Source organism: Epinephelus fuscoguttatus, linkage group LG7 (assembly GCF_011397635.1).
Source record: "Epinephelus fuscoguttatus linkage group LG7, E.fuscoguttatus.final_Chr_v1".
Taxonomy (NCBI): Eukaryota; Metazoa; Chordata; class Actinopteri; order Perciformes; family Serranidae; genus Epinephelus; species Epinephelus fuscoguttatus.
Genome location: NC_064758.1, coordinates 38,060,945 through 38,076,944, shown reverse-complemented (window position 1 = coordinate 38,076,944; position 16,000 = coordinate 38,060,945). Strand labels below are relative to the sequence as shown.

At 42.3% G+C, this 16,000-nt stretch overlaps 1 protein-coding gene across 11 annotated transcripts in view; it reads left to right on the top strand.

Annotated features, from left to right (window-relative positions):
* hspg2 (heparan sulfate proteoglycan 2) overlaps positions 1–16,000 on the top strand; it is a 167,704-nt gene that overhangs the window by 146,776 nt on the left and 4,928 nt on the right. For 8 of the 11 annotated variants that reach the window (XM_049581471.1, XM_049581476.1, XM_049581474.1 and 5 more), the window contains 16 exons: positions 9–26; positions 2,057–2,141; positions 3,239–3,383; positions 3,486–3,588; positions 3,690–3,799; positions 3,891–3,999; positions 4,114–4,212; positions 4,336–4,557; positions 6,085–6,329; positions 6,422–6,593; positions 6,920–7,042; positions 8,806–8,862; positions 11,533–11,608; positions 11,715–11,793; positions 12,552–12,622; positions 12,724–12,807. In XM_049581471.1, coding sequence (XP_049437428.1) covers positions 9–26; positions 2,057–2,141; positions 3,239–3,383; positions 3,486–3,588; positions 3,690–3,799; positions 3,891–3,999; positions 4,114–4,212; positions 4,336–4,557; positions 6,085–6,329; positions 6,422–6,593; positions 6,920–7,042; positions 8,806–8,862; positions 11,533–11,608; positions 11,715–11,793; positions 12,552–12,622; positions 12,724–12,807 — 1,798 coding nt within the window. The remainder of the gene's footprint in view (positions 1–8; positions 27–2,056; positions 2,142–3,238; positions 3,384–3,485; positions 3,589–3,689; positions 3,800–3,890; positions 4,000–4,113; positions 4,213–4,335; positions 4,558–6,084; positions 6,330–6,421; positions 6,594–6,919; positions 7,043–8,805; positions 8,863–11,532; positions 11,609–11,714; positions 11,794–12,551; positions 12,623–12,723; positions 12,808–16,000) is intronic. The other 3 variants (XM_049581470.1, XM_049581481.1, XM_049581472.1) reach the window with 2 other exon arrangements.

Sequence of the window (16,000 nt, the reverse complement as noted above, 5' to 3'; positions counted from 1 at the left end):
GTGGGAAGGTCTCATATTGTATGCTGGTGAGTCTCAGTTCCTGAGAACCACAGGAGCTCCAGACTGATGTTGGCAGTTCTGCTTTTTGGCTCCATCATTCTTTCACATAATGCATCCAGCTCTGAGCTGATTTAGGGGCTGTGAAAGAGATGCAAGATGGTGCATGGAATATGTTTTCATACAGGCTTTTTCAGTCATCATCACAGAGCCACATCAACTTAATAAGAGCTTGGTTACAAACCTACCTTTACATCCAGGTCTACCTCTTTAGCTTCTACTGTACAAATCACAGACCTTGTATGCTGGAGCTGTCTAAATGAAATGCTGCCCACGTTTCTGTAGGAGTTCTTAAAATCACTGCAAGTCTGAAAATAGTGAGAGTCAAACCAAGTCAAATTGCCTTTGCAAAAAATATGGTTTCTTTTAACTTGCTGACAGCTGGTGCTGGATGTGTGGAGGCATGACAGCAGAATAAACAGATATTGAAATATGTGTTTGGAAAATTTAAGAAATCAACCCAATCACCAGTAAAATGTTGGCACTGTATGACTCAGCAAACTATGGATAGTTACATTTGCACATTCTTATGTAGCAGATATGTCAAAACTTATGTTCAGTAATGTTGTGGTTAATGTGTGCTTAGGTTTAGGCAAAAAAACCCACCTCATTATGGTTAGAAAAAGATACTGTTTTGGCTTAAAATACCCAGAGTTGGGGTACAATCAGCCTGGAAACGCAGAGTGCACAACGATGTCTTGGTAAAAATATCTGCTTTTAGTTGCACTATGGCCATTGGAAAGACAGAGATGTCTGGGTAAAAGACAGCTGCTTTTGAAGACGGTAAAAAACAACCGCTCTTCACTGCACTTTGCCAGCAGGAAATGTAGGGATGTCTCGGTAAAAGACAACCACTTTTCATTGCACAATCTCAGCAGAGAGAGCAATGTCTAGGTAAAAAAAAGCAACCGCAGGAAACACAGCGATGTCAGGGTAAAGTACAGCTGCTTTTCATGGCACTATCACAGCAGAGAGTGCAACAATGTCTTGGTTAAAAACAACAGCTTTTAGTTGCAAAATCCTCGCTGGAAAAATAGCGACAGGTCGTTAAAACACAACAGGTTTTGTTCTTCGTTGGTCTCAAACAGTGACCTGCAGCTTGGCAGGCACCACGCCATCCATTCCACTTCTAGATGAATAGTCACCTCATATACTACGTCAGTTTAGAAACACTGATATGAAACGTGCAAATATAACGTATTCCTCGTGTGCAGAAATATACAATGCCAACATTTTCCTCTTGCGACTGTGCTGATAGTGCTGTTACGCTTTATATTGACTGGCAACTTATAAGTGATTGTTTGGTTTTCAGCACATCCCACACATCAGGGAACAAACTGCAACAAACAAGCTATAAGTGTTTTGCAAAAGCGATTTGAACACGCTCGACTCCTTCAATGTTTAAATGTGTGATACAGCATCTATATTATAAATAAAGTTTGTGTTGCACATTTATGCAATCCACTCGCTCATTTTCACTGTCAGAGATAATTTAGATGTAAGGAGGGCATGTTCCCACTTCCCATGAGCCTCTGTGGCCCGTACAAAGCATGTGTGTTTCCAGCATGTGGAGACAGAAAGATGAGAACCAGTAGTTCGATTTGACTGGTTGCACTCTGCAGCCCAGCGATGCTCAGACAGAATGGCAGGTCATAACCCGGCTTTGGTTGGCTTTAAACTTGCCTCACCATAGCATGCTGCTTTACCATCCAGCTTTCAAAGAGTTTACCCTGTGTATGAATGACTCCAGAGCAAACCATGTCCATCCTAACAAGTCCCTTACTCTTATGTTTAGTCTTAAATCTTAGTTTTTCTTGAGTGGAACATTCTACCAGTGGGATCGGATGGTTGATTCACAAATGTTAAAGAAATAAGAACAGGAAGATTCCACTTGTTAAAATAAAGCTTGTAGCTTTATGGACTTGTTAAGATGGATGTTATTGTAGGGTATGTATTTAGGATTAAGTTTTCACTAATTCATCCTGTTTTTGTGGTGTAGGTATGATCCTCTACAACGGCCAGAGGAGGACCACAGGAGCGGACTTTATCTCGCTGGGACTTGTTGGTGGACGTTTAGAGTTCAGGTCAGTTTGCATTGATCTTAAAAGATCTTCTTACTGACGGAAACACAGCATGATCATTTTGTTAACGATCATTCTGATTTGAAAAAAAATCTTACATACCGGAAGAAGAAAGAAGTCTCCACTACAAAGATGCAGCTCAGTGATCTTACAAACACTCAGTTTAGTATAAGAAAGACTGAGATATTCTCTTATGGATAAGCTCCATCATTTGCTTCCGTATTTTGACAATAATGAGACTGATGGGACAACAGATACGTGCACCATCAATTTACGTCAACTAAAGTGTTTGTTTTTGCCACTGACAGGCTCAAAAGGATCCCTACAGAGACAGACTTTTTTGTCAAGGAGTAAGATCCTATTTGTTTAACCAGAGACAGCCAGAAATCGCTATCACCAAAGCCAGAAAAATTGTAGTTTTATCATTATAAAACACACCTCATTCAAAGTTGACAGTCACAAAATGAAACTCACAAAACCATCTTGGTTTGTCTTTCTACTGTTTCAACAATCACCAGCTCTGCTTTGCTTGATATAAATCCTTAATTCACCCAGTCAAATGAGAATGGAGTCTGGTGCGTTTGGTGATGGCGATTTCAGGGCTGTTTCTGGTTCGACAAAAAGGTCTATCTTTGTAGTGATTTTTTCCATAATGTTGTCAGACACGTAGAGTAATAATTTGAGCCTGTCAGTGGCAAAAACAAGCACTTCTAGTGGACATATATTGATGTGGCACAATTGCCCTGAGTGGTTACATATCAGCCTGTTTTGCGGCTGCTGGCTGCAGCCTTGTTGCTCAATGACGGACTGATTTCTAAACATGTTCCCATTAGTCGCTTAGATACAAAAACATGATAGTAGGGTTTGGTGTTAGTTGATTTCTATGAGGTACAACTCCTGGCCACAATCTTCTGGCAGTTATTTGGCAACATAATAGCATACATCGTCAGCATATACTGTAACACACATGTTAACAGTAGATTTTAAAACCATCTACATAATAAACATCGAGCTATTTGTACTCAATATTTTCTGAAAAATCTGTAGGGATGTCTGGAAATCGGTGTCTGAAAAAGTAAACATCTGTTCTGTTGTCTCAGGTTTGACGTGGGCTCCGGCATGGCCACCATACGCGACCCCAACCCCGTCAAACTGGGCGAGTTTCACACGGTTGAGCTGTATCGCAACCACACACTGGGATACATCATTGTAGACGGAGGGGAGCCAATCAACGGCAGTTCACAGGTGCTTCTGTCAACACTAATGTTACTCTCACTGTCACTTTTGAGCATTTGGTTTATTTATGTCGGTTAATATTTTCCTGAAATGCACATTTCCTGTCCTCAGGGCAAGTTCCAGGGCCTGGATCTGAACGAGGAGCTGCATGTGGGTGGTTACCCCAACTACACCCTCCTCGCCAAAACTGCGGGCATTAAGTCTGGTTTTGTTGGTAAGATGTCACTCTGTTTACACCATGACAGGAAAGAGTGGATGGGGAAAAACTCCTGTCGGCTTGAAAACTTGTCTTCATTTGATATTCTCAATGTGCAGGCTGTATCCGCCAGCTGGTCATCCAGGGTGAGGAGGTCATCTTCAAAGACCTTGACCGCAGCTCGACTGGTGTCACAAACTGCCCCACCTGCAAGGACCACCCATGCCAGGTCAGCTACATCCATCCATGTGATGTATTTATACTATTTGGTCCATTTAATTCTATAATGTCCAGTTAATCTCTTCCATGTCGTTATTCAGAATGGAGGCAGGTGTGAGGACTCAGACGCCAGCTTGTATAAGTGCAGCTGCCCCAGAGGATTCACCGGCAGCAACTGTCAGCACCACTCATCCCTGCACTGTCACTCAGGTACATGGAAGTTAATATCGAGCCTTTGAATTGATAACAATTTAGTAGATAATACAAAATGGTTTGAATAAGGTGTTTAAAATTTCTCTGTGTCTGTGCCGTTAATTCTCACAGAGGCCTGCGGACCAGACGCCACTTGCATCAACCGTCCAAGTGGCCTGGGTTATGACTGCCGCTGCCATCTGGGCAAGTTTGGAAACAAATGCATGGACGGTAAGACAGGAAGTTACTCTCATCTCCTATATACAATATTCCAAGTATTTCTCGGAAAATATATTGGCATAGATATTTTCCCTCTCAATTTTAATGCGGTTCCTCCTTGTTCTCCTCCACTAGGTGAGCTGGTGACCACTCCACTGTTTGATGGCGAGGAGTCATACATAGCCTATCCTCCCCTGACCAACATCCACGATGACCTGCGTGTTGAGCTGGAGTTCAAGCCCCAGGAAAGAGACGGTCTGATGTTCTTCTGTGGAGGAAAGAAGATGAAGGTGGAGGACTTTGTAGCCATCTCCATGGTGGAGGGACACGTGGAGTTCAGATATGAGCTGGGCACAGGTAAAGTATCAACTCAAATATGTTGTAGTTTTATAAAGGTATTAATGTATTCGTCTCTAGAATTATGTATCTATAGGGACATGTTTCTACTTTATGTTACTTAACTGTTTATAACTTACAGTTGGTAACTTTTTTGAAAAATAACTTTGTCGTATTTGCTGAAAATGTCACTATATCCTGATAGTAGTGCACTAGGCAGATGTACTGTTTAACTGCGAAATTTGAGCCACCATCTTGAACACAATCGAGCCAAAGAGAAGCACCGCTCGACAGTCGGAGGAAACTTTCTCATTTTACAACTCAACAGTCACTAAAAATGTTTCTGAAAACATTTGAGGTGAAAAAGAGGCAATGCAGTAACAGAATCTTGATTCATATTTGATCAGCGCTGCCTGGTTTGACAGTTTGACCACAGTTCATGAGCAGTGACTGACATGATTGACAGCTGCGTTAAAGACTCCTGGACTCTGATTGGTTGGATTAGATAGCGGTGGACGGAGGAATCATGTTTTCTGATTGTCTCTCCGTCCATCGCGTTCTTGTGAACAAAATGTCTCAAATTTCTCTAAATCTGGCACAAATGACGTGGACTCAACGATGAATTCAATTTTGGTGGTCAAAAGTCAATGTCACTGTGAACTTGTGTCTGTTGTCCATCTCATTTTTGTGAACATGATATGTCAAGAACGCCTTGAGAGAACTTCCTCCAATTTGGCAAAAATGTCTACTTAGACTCAGCGATAAACTGATTAGATTTTGGTGGTCAGAGGTTACTCTGACCTTGCGTCGGTTTCATTCTCAAGAACACAATATCTCAAGAACGCCTTGAGGGAATTTCTTCAAATTTTACATGAACTGATTAGATTTTGCTGGTAAAAAGTTAAATGTCAAGGTTACTGTGACCTTGCGTCGGTCTCATTCTCAAGAACACAATATCTCAAGAATGCCTAGAGGGAATTTCTTCAAATTTTACTCAAACATTCACAATAAACTGATTTGATTTTGCTGGTAAAAAGTTGAAGGTCAAGGTCACTGTGACCTTGTGTCTGTCTCATTCTTGTGAATGCAATATCTCAAGGAGGCCTCAAGGGAATTTCCTCATATTTGGCACAAACGACCACGAGGACGCAAGGCCGTAACTCAAGAAATCATCCATTGATTATTACAAAAATTCACACAAATGTCTGAGATGACAAAAGGTCAAAGGTCACCTCATAATGTTCTGGAGAAACAATTTCCTGGCCATTACTCAACGTCATAACTCAGAAGCAGTTCCAAAACTCCATGTTGTAGAATATGTAGATTCTTTACAGCAACATTTGACATCAGGAGCAGGATGCAGAGGAACATGATTTCTTTCTCTCATTGACTACTGTGTGGATATAATGACAGTTTCAACAAATATGACAAAATGTTATTTTTATAAATTTTACCAACTACAATTTTAACAGTAAGAAGATTTTTAACTCAGTTTGAGTTAGAGAGATTGAAACTGAGACAGTAAAATCTCTGTGTGTTGATTTTCAGGCCAGGCAATCCTTCTCAGTCCAGAGCCTGTCTCTCTGGGCCAGTGGCACAGAGTTGTGGCTGAGCGAAACAAGCGGGCCGGCCATCTGAAGATCGATCAAGGCCCAGTGGAGAGGAAGACGTCTCCAGGAAAAGCCCAAGGCCTCAATATCCACACCCCTATGTACCTGGGTGGAGTCCCTAACATGGACATCCTGCCTAAGCCTGCCAATGTCAGCGAACTGTTTAAGGGCTGTATCGGAGAGGTGAGTTCACTCTGTGCTGAGAAAGAAAAACAAAAGTTAATACATCCTTTCCTGTGTGTGGAAGCTGAAACATGTCTGTGCTGTCTGCTCAGGTTTCTATCAACAACAAGAAGGTGGATCTGTCCTACAGCTTCACAGACAGCAGGTCGATCCGCAAGTGTGTGGACAACAGCCCCTGTGACCGCCGGCCCTGCCTGAATGGTGGTCACTGCATGTCCAATGTTGAATATGAGTACCAGTGCCTCTGTAAGGATGGATTTGAAGGTTAGTGCTCATGCTTCTGGATTCATAATCTGCACCAAATTTGTGTCTTAAGTTTTCACCTCACTTTCTATAACTGAAAGATTTTCTTAACCGTGCTTTGTCTAAGGCAACAATTAACTAAACTATCAACTATGCTCATCAGCTTCTAGGAGATAAAACTTAAAGTTGTGTAATGAAATAAAATCTTAAATCAATTCAAACAGATCAACTCCTTGATTAATATCTGGATAGTTAAAATTGGTAAACCCCAAAAAACTATTAGCATTATCCATGATCTCATGACCAACTTTTCAACCTTGACTCATAATTGCTGTATGACCCTCCAGGCGAGCGCTGTGAGGTGGTGAAAGACGTGTGCCAGAGCAACCTTCAGTGCCAGAATGGCGGCAACTGTGTCGACGGCCAGTGTGTGTGTACACCCGGCCACACAGGCCTGAACTGTGAAGAAAGTGAGTATTGATTATAATTTTATTTATATGGCACTTTTAAAACATGCAGTCACAAAGTGCTTCAGGTAAAGGATTAAATACACACACACAAGTATACATATGCACATGACCAAAGTAAACAAAACTAAAGGCAAAAATAAAATCAGCAGCCAATTAAAACTAACCACAGATTCAGCAGATCCAACAGAAAGGGGGAGGCTGTTCCAAAGTTTAGGAGCTACAGCTGCAAAAGCACCTCTGGATTTAAAATAGGAAAAGTCAATTCTGTTTTTTAACTGGAGGCTGCTAAAAGGAGGCAAGAATTTGCAGCCCTGTGGTCACAAGAAAATGTTGTCTTTGTACGTCTCTGCAAATCATGAATACGTTACATTTGTACATTTCATATATATCACATCAACGTTTCTTTTTTTTTTTTTTTTTTTTAAGATATTTTTTTGGGCGTTTTTTGCCTCTAATGGACAGGACAGTTGAGTGTGAAAGGGGGAGAGAGGGGATGACATGCAGCAAATGGCCACAGGCTGGACCCGAACCCGGGCCGCTGCGGCAACAGCCCTGCACATGGGGCGCCCGCTCCACCACTAAGCCACCAACGCCCCGACATCAACGTTCCTAAAGTGAAGTGTTATATGAGCTGACTTTGTTGTCAGGAGGTTGAGGGGATGGTGGATGGCGGGACACCTGTCAAGCTGCAGACCACTGTCAAGATCCCCCAAAGGGTTTTTATAACCACCTACACAGGGTGATTTTAGGGACCCATTGCTGTTTTTCTGCTGGGGATAGTGCCACAAAAAGCAGCTGTTTTTCAAGATATTGCTGTATTTCCTGCTGAGATAATGCCATGATAAGCTAGTGTTTTGTACTAAGACACCGCTGCATTTCCAGCTGGGATAGTGCCACAAAACGCGTCTGTTTTGTACTAAGACATTGCTGCGTTTCCTGATAGCATAGCACAACAAAAAGCATTTGTTTTTAAAGCGATATCACTCAGTTTCCTGCCGACATAGTGTAACTAAAGCAGTTGTTATCTTCACCAAGACATCTTTGCGCACTCTGCTAAGATAATACCATGATAAGTGGTTGTTTTTTCCTGAGACACCTTTGTTTCCAGACTGAAATGTACCCCAAAACTGCCAAAACATGATCTTATCCTAACCATAACCAAGTAGTTTATGTGCCTAAGCCTAACCACACGTTAACCACAGCAGTGTTGAAATATATCTGTGTTCAAATGTAACGTATCTTTGGTTTGCAGAAATAATTCAATGCCAACATTTTTATGTGGATTTAGCTGAAATCAGAGTAATGGCTGCAGTATTTTGCACCAGTTGAAGACGAGCTAGAGAGGACTGAATCATGCAAGTAAAGAGGTATTAACTAGCTAGCTACATAAGCAGTTATAACAAATTGTGTATCAAAATCAAAGCCAGAAATATCAGAACATGTGTGAGAACTGGTTTAATTGTGTTGCTCATTTATAATCATACAACGGCAGCTGCAGCCAGTTTGTCCATAAGCAGGTCTGAACCCCCGACAGCACACATTGCATACATCTTCATCCTATAGACTAAGATGTTCCTCATTAAAGCAGAAAGACTCAACACACAGCCAAATGAGCCCATATGACTCGCATTCTCCACAGTTTGAAGCCCTTCTAACATCAGACGTTTAACCCCCAGCGTTGCACTGCATGCTGGGAGGGTTAACCCTAAGTGATTACGTATGTTTCACCCCTGCACTCTCATGGCTATATCCTGCACACACAGGCCAGGTCTCCAGCTCCCCAGCGGCCCTGCGGAATTTGGAAAGTAGCGAGGCAAATGGTACAGTATCTCAATATTCAGTCTGCCTGACACGACTGTGACTAACAGGGGGCCCATCTGAGCTCGAGGGGCCCTGTGTCCCTTCAAAGCTCAACCCGAACTGTCTATCGCCTAACACATGTTCGCGCATACCAAACATGCGTCTGTACTCAACTGGAAACTGAGGCTCGTATCCCCATTGGAAAGTTGGGAGAGGGGAATTCTGCATCTATATTAAAAGGTAACAGGATGGGAGATCAACTGATGTGCCTGTTTATGGACCCAGACAGAAATGTGGAATTCCCCTTTGTTTTTCTGTTTCTCTATCGTCATGTCGATGCCTGTAAGACGGCTACTCACAACATAAAATCTCCGTCTCCGTCTCCTTCAAGAATGCCTGTCTGTACAACAAGAAAATCCACAGAAACACTTGTTCTTCTCTCTGAAGCTGTGACAGCCAGAACATTAAAATCTGCTCCACACATTGACGCTGTTACTAACAACTCAAACATGTCTGCTGAAAGCACAGTGTGATGGTGAGATGAGATGTATTTCAAACATGCTCTGTATTTAATGTGGTATTTGTGCATGGACCCCTGGTGAGTTCAGTTTGATCTCTGTGAAAGGTCAGAGATGGTGCAGCGTGTGAGGAATGGCTAGTAACTTGTTCATGTGTTGGTGAGGTCCGCCAAGAGCTTGCATCATGGATACTGGTTTGTTCGTCCTGAAGGTTTTTGTTGATGTTTATGTGGGCCACATAAAGTAAGGACACATTCACACTGGCCGCTTTAAACAAACCCTGGTCCACTTCCACAGATAGTTCGGTTTGTTTGGAGTGGTGTGAACGCTCATTCGAACTCGGACCAAACGAGCAAACCCTGGTCCGCTTGAAAACTGGGGGTCTCGGTTCACTTGCAAGTGAACCCTGGAGCGGTTAGCTTACAGTGGGCAATGCAAATGAACTATCCATTTGAACCAAAGAGAGGAAGTGAACCAAAGAGAGGAAGGGATGTAGAGCACAGTGCATTTTGCGCCGAAAGAAAACAAATCCAACAGCGCGAACTGGGAGAAGCAGAGGTTAAAAAAAAAGAAAAAGTTGGCAAATGTCTCATGGGCAGACGAGGAGTAGTGAGGAGGTGCAGGCGCTTATTGATATAAATTTGGTGTTGCTCCACTGTTTTTGTGGTGACCAAGCCGGCTGAAGGAGATTCATTTCTGTTTTCGGTCCTGGCCAATCGATGAGCCGGATTTTCTTCTTCCTCGTGCTTTTTTTCGTCCTGGTCAGTGGTCGTTTTTGGCAATACCGCCCCCAAACAAGCAGTTGTTGTAACTGCGTGACGTTTTTCAGGCAATTTGGTCTGTTTTAAAAAGTGCAGTGTAAAAGTGAACCGAACCAAATGAAGGTGTGAAATTTCTCGGCATTCCCCACCCAATCGAACCGAGCCCCCTGGACTATCCTGGTGTGAATGCGCCCAAAGATTATGTAGCTTTTGAGAGAAGTCTGCTGTGAAACTGCACCTACTGCAACAAAAAGTTTATCTAGGGTGCGTCGGTACAATGGACAATGAAGAAAGGATGGCAGAGGAGATACCTGCTCACCAATGCAACTGGGCTGGACAGCCACAAAAACGGTTCACAGGCTGAGATCAATGCAAAAAAATGTCAATGTAGAACATCTGTGCACAAAAAGAAGGGTGCTCTGTGAGGCCGAGTCAAGGACTGAAACGTTTGCTGCTCTTTTTATTCACATTTTATTATTTTTTGCACTCTGAGCAGCTTCTTTTTGCGCATGGATGTTCTAAATAACTTGACTTTTTTTTGCATTGATCTCAGCCTGTGAACCTTTTTTGTGGCTGTCCAGCTCAAGAAATAAAATTATCTTCCTCTTACAAATGAAAAGTTAAACTCCGAAGCAATAAAATAACCAATTTCTTATTTCTATCAAAGGTTTGCTGCCACAGACTCACTTGGTCTGGTATGCAGGCCCAGCTTATGGTGGCTAATGTTACCCAACACTATAAAACTTAAGTCATAATGCTTGTCACCGACATCACAGAGTCAGTTTGATGACTTCATAATCTTTTTTGTGCTATCGCTGTGCTATATTTTAGCGGGTTGGTCTATGACAAAAGCAAAACAAGAATCAAACATGCTCTCTTTTCACTATTAAGTAAGACTCAAGACATCTCAGGCTGTTCATCTGTTTTGTAAAAAGATGGATGTCTACAGAATGACGTTCTTTACACAAACAAAGATAGAATATTGGAGCTGATGTTACTTACTCTGCGATGGTTTTATTGGTCCATGAACTAAAATGAGTTTGACACCCCTAATCTAAAGTTTGCTAACATTAGCTCCCATAAGCTACTAGTCATAAAAACCAAGCCGAGCTTTAGCAGGAAATATTACTTATTATGATTAGTAGTATATTCAGCTGAGCAAGGGTACGTTTTATGAATTTGAATTTCATTTGTAAGAGGCAGAATTTGTTATTTCTTCCTCTAAAAATACAAATCTTTGCTAAGTGATTTCAGTGAAAGAACTCGTCTCTGTCTGTATCTGTTGTCTCTAACCAGCCTGTCTCACCAGAGTCTCTTCCATGCTTTCACCACTGGAGGGCACCATAACAGTGAGAATGACAGCATGTTCACAGTAGCCTGTTCTAATGTTTATTTACTGTACTTTTTCTAGATTCACCCTATCAGTATGCAGCTCATTTCCACGATGATGGATACATTGCCCTTCCTAAATCCATTTTTCCAAGAAGGTAAATGTTCCTACTTCGATATACTCTCACAGCTGGTGTATTATTAGACTTTGATGTACTTTAGCAATGCATCAAGGCTAAAATTATTGATGTTTTTGTGTTTTAGTGCCCATGACTCACCAGAGACCATTGAACTGGAGATCAACACAAGCTCCCCTGAGGGCCTGATTTTATGGCAGGGAGTGGTAAGTCCTGCTCCTGACTTATTTCAGGACTGAACCATGATTTAATCCAAATCTTAAACCTGATATTTGCATCCCTCCCTGTCACCTCTTCATAATCACCCTAACGTTGCTGCTGCACATCAGCACTCTTAATCATCATCATCATGACCTCATCTGTGAAGAAGTGATGCTCATTAATGTTCTCATCGCATCCTGTGATTTCTGTGTGTCAACAACAATAATACATCACTTCGTCTCAGTGTCTAATTCATATCTGTGCCCCTGAGGCTGTGACGTTGTTGGGCATGTTGGCTGCGAGCCCGGCTCCATCTCACACCACTAAATAAATGCATGTTGCTTCTCTAACTCACCCTCCATTTTCCTCAGGAGACCACTGGCGCACGCAATTTGCGAAAGGTGCATGCTAGTAAAAAGGTATCCACTCAAACACAAGACACTCCTTATTTATTTTTGCATGTTTCATCACATGCTTTACATTCAAACATGTGTAACAGAACAATTATAAGACACTAAATGATAAGGTATCTGATTGTTTTGCACAGTGTGCACGATTGCTTCTATTGTCACTGTTATTTTGCACGAAAGGTTTAATGTCACACTTCTACAAATACTGTCAGCAGCGATCCGTCTGCATCGCCTCATGTTTGCTATCTCGGCAGTCGGTGCGGAAAATTACTGCAGGGCAGCTGTTCAGTGGTTCACAGTATTCAATCACACAGCATCCTCTTCCTCTGCTGACTAAACACATTCATTTCCAGGAACTCGGAGAACACGGCAAAGGCAAGGACTTCATCAGCCTCGGTCTGCAGAACGGACACCTTGTGTTCAGGTGACTCAGCCCTGTTACCCTGCAGTTCTGTTGACATCTGGATGAGTCATGTTATTGTCAGCTCATATTAATGTTGTGCTGATGATCTGTGTGATGCTTAGTTACCAGCTGGGCAGTGGAGAGGCAGAGATCTTGTCCCGGAGGTCAATCAATGATGGGAGATGGCATAAGGTCACAGCAGTCAGGTATGACTTCGTATTTTCTTTACACTGTATTTATACACTGTCTGCATATGTCCAAACGAACCACTGGACGTTTTAATAGATGGTGTTTTTTAAAAGGAGTTCTTGCACTCCATAAAGTCTTAGCAGACTTAGACTAACCCTTTAAATTGAGCAGAAACCCCTTCTTGGTGACATAATTGACAGTAATTCTTAGGTTTCGGTGGGTAAAACATCAGGTAAGATTCTAGATGTCATTCAGTGTCAACCAAGTATAATCCTGCACTGAGCTTAAGTGATTGAATTCAATAGAACTTTATTAATCCCGAAGGAAATTCTTGTGCCAGAGAATGCCTCAAATTACAGTAACCACAATTTAACATTCACAACCAGTAACAACCAGAACAACCAGTGGGTGCCCCAGGTCAGGGTCACTCACTGGGCCCCGTTTTAGAGACAATAGAGTTCTTGTCCATACCCATTGGTAGCTTTGTCACCTTCTACCTATGCCAGTCCTCAATGCCTATGTGCAGTTTCACATAGATTGACCACATCAGTGAGTAGAAAAACGTGGGACTTACAGAATGACTGACTGACAGAATGACTGACTGACAGTTTCCGTGATTATGTACAGCATACCATACCATGACTTAGTCATACCAAAAATTAGAAGAAAAAAAAAAACATTGGTCCACAGGGGGAGCCACAGTGATCAGTCGCATTTTAGCCATTTTGAAGCATTTTTCTGTTGTTATAGCGCCACCCAGTTGCCAATTACAGTTAAATTTCTCCAGTCACCTTGAGGCGTCCTGTTCTACATATCTACCAAGTTTAGTAAAAATCCATATGGCGGTTAGGCCTAGATAAGAAATGAGCTCTCTAGCGCCCCCATTTTGTTTGATGGGGTCAATAATGGAGGGGTCCCCTCAGATTATGTGTGGTCATATGCCTACAAAGTTGCGTGGTGATGGGTGAAACCCTTGAGATGTTATACACCTTTATGTGATGAGCCACGCCCTCCACAATATTCATTGCCTTATAGAAGCTCAGTTTTAGTAAGTTTTCCAACTTTTGCCAAGAGGGAACTTTAGATATTGGTCCCTAGATTATGTTCACCCAGTTTCATGCAGATCGCTCAAACTTCCTAGGAAGAGATCCATTTAAAGTGTTTTTCAAAAAATTCAAAATGGCAGAAAATCTATATAACTGGAAGTTATGGGTTCTTAGGCAAATTTGTTCCTCATGAGGAGAGGCATCTCTGTGCAAAGTTTCATGTCTCTACGACATACAGGGCATGAGATATGCCCATTCAAAGTTTGCAATTTCAGTCGGTTGCTATAGCGCCCCCCTTTGGCCAATTGATGTAATATTGCTTCATTTGCATCCTCCCATGACCACTGTGCCAAATTTCACATGGATTGACCAAGTCAGTGAGCAGAAAAACGTGGAACAGTCACACACACACAGTTTTCGTCATTATATAGTAAGATTAAAGGCGCTGTATGTAAGAATGTGGCCAAAACGGTTACTGCACTCAAATTCAAAATACTGCCGCGAGTCGTGTCCGCGCCCCCCCTCCCCTACAGATTCGAGGTTACTGGACAGCGGCACGCTGGAGACTGATTTGTTTGCCCACGGGCGGCTGCCGTGGCAGGGCCGCATCGCCGTGTCCTTGATCTTCGGTTTTCCAGCGGACCGTTCGAGCAAGTCCGGCGTCTCTGCTGCTAACGCTGCTGCTGGGATACAGCTGAGCAGGAGCCGGCTGCTAATGCTATGTACCGGGACACTGCTAATGCTGCTTGCCGTGCTGCTGTAGCTCAGTCGTAACTTTAACTGATGCTGAGACTCTACTGACTGCGTGACTGCGTGACTGCTAGACGGCGGTGGGTGGCGCAACAGGCCAAAACACAAATTCAGAACATAAACATGACCGTAAAAAATTTTTTTAAATGCGAATATTCTGGCTGTACTATTGTTGTCGGTGATATCAGTATGTTATATGAACATTATTCCTTAGTCTCTGTGACATATTAGGAGGATTTTAAGACTATTTGCTTTAGATTTCTTACATATAGCTCCTTTAAACATCTGGAAAAATACAACATAATTGGTGTTTTCAAGGAGCTGCAGCAAAAACCAGTGGCTAATAGAGAAACAATAGGGATAAGATTGTTAAAGAACAAGTCTAGCGAACCCTAATGCAGACAGGGACTGAGACTGGAAGCAGGATAAATGAGGTAATTTATTATTAGATAAATGAGTGGAGGAGTAATGGGTGGCTAAGTCTGAGGCAGGGGAGTGGAGCAGGGGAGCTGGGCGGAGGGGTTCTGGAGAGCGGAGGTGAATGGAGCAGATGTGATCCCAGGTGGTTTCCAAGTGAGCAGGGGGTCCAGTGCAGGGGAGAGCTGATGTGATTCAAGGTGATTGCCAGGTGGTGTGGTAGAAGAGCAGGAGGCAGGAGTCAAACTAGGATACTGCTGAGGGCACAGAGATACAGGTATTAGCAGGCAAACAACAGATAAGAATCAGGCTTGAACGAGACTGACTGTGTAGCTGAGTATACGATCTGGTATTTGAAGCAGAGTAGATTGTAGATGCGCACCAGATTGCACTCCTGTAATCAGAGGGAGAGAGGGAAGCTTCTGGTTAAGAAGGAGAGAGGCTGCAGCAGAGGCTGTGACAAGGATAAGTACAAGAGTTTCGAAAATGAACTAAAATGGTGGAAGAAAGCAGACTGCGCCTGATAATGTCATACAGTATAAATTATACGGCACTACATGAGAAGTGATCATGACATTGAAAAGTAACGGAAAATATTGAACAAGATACTACAACATTACGAAGGATTTCTGGTGCATTCTCAAACACATTCTTGGTTTCTTCTTTTTAAATCAATGTGCACTCAAGTCTGTTTTACACTGCTGTGAAAATGTAACTGAACAGCAACAAAAGCAGGCCTGATTTTCATTTTAAGCAATTACTGGAACTCAAGGGAGTTTGTTCAAACAGTGGCTGGAAAACACATTCGAAAATTAAAACACAACAGGCTTTGAAAATTTTCACCCATAATAATATGGTTGTTTTTATATGTAGATTTAGTCTTCTCTTAATTATCTCAATAACTTCAGACCCTAATGGTTGTTTGTTGCTGTAGTCTGTTGTTTTTTCTTTGTATACTGCACCAACTTTATCAATTATTATCAAAATATCAACTGCG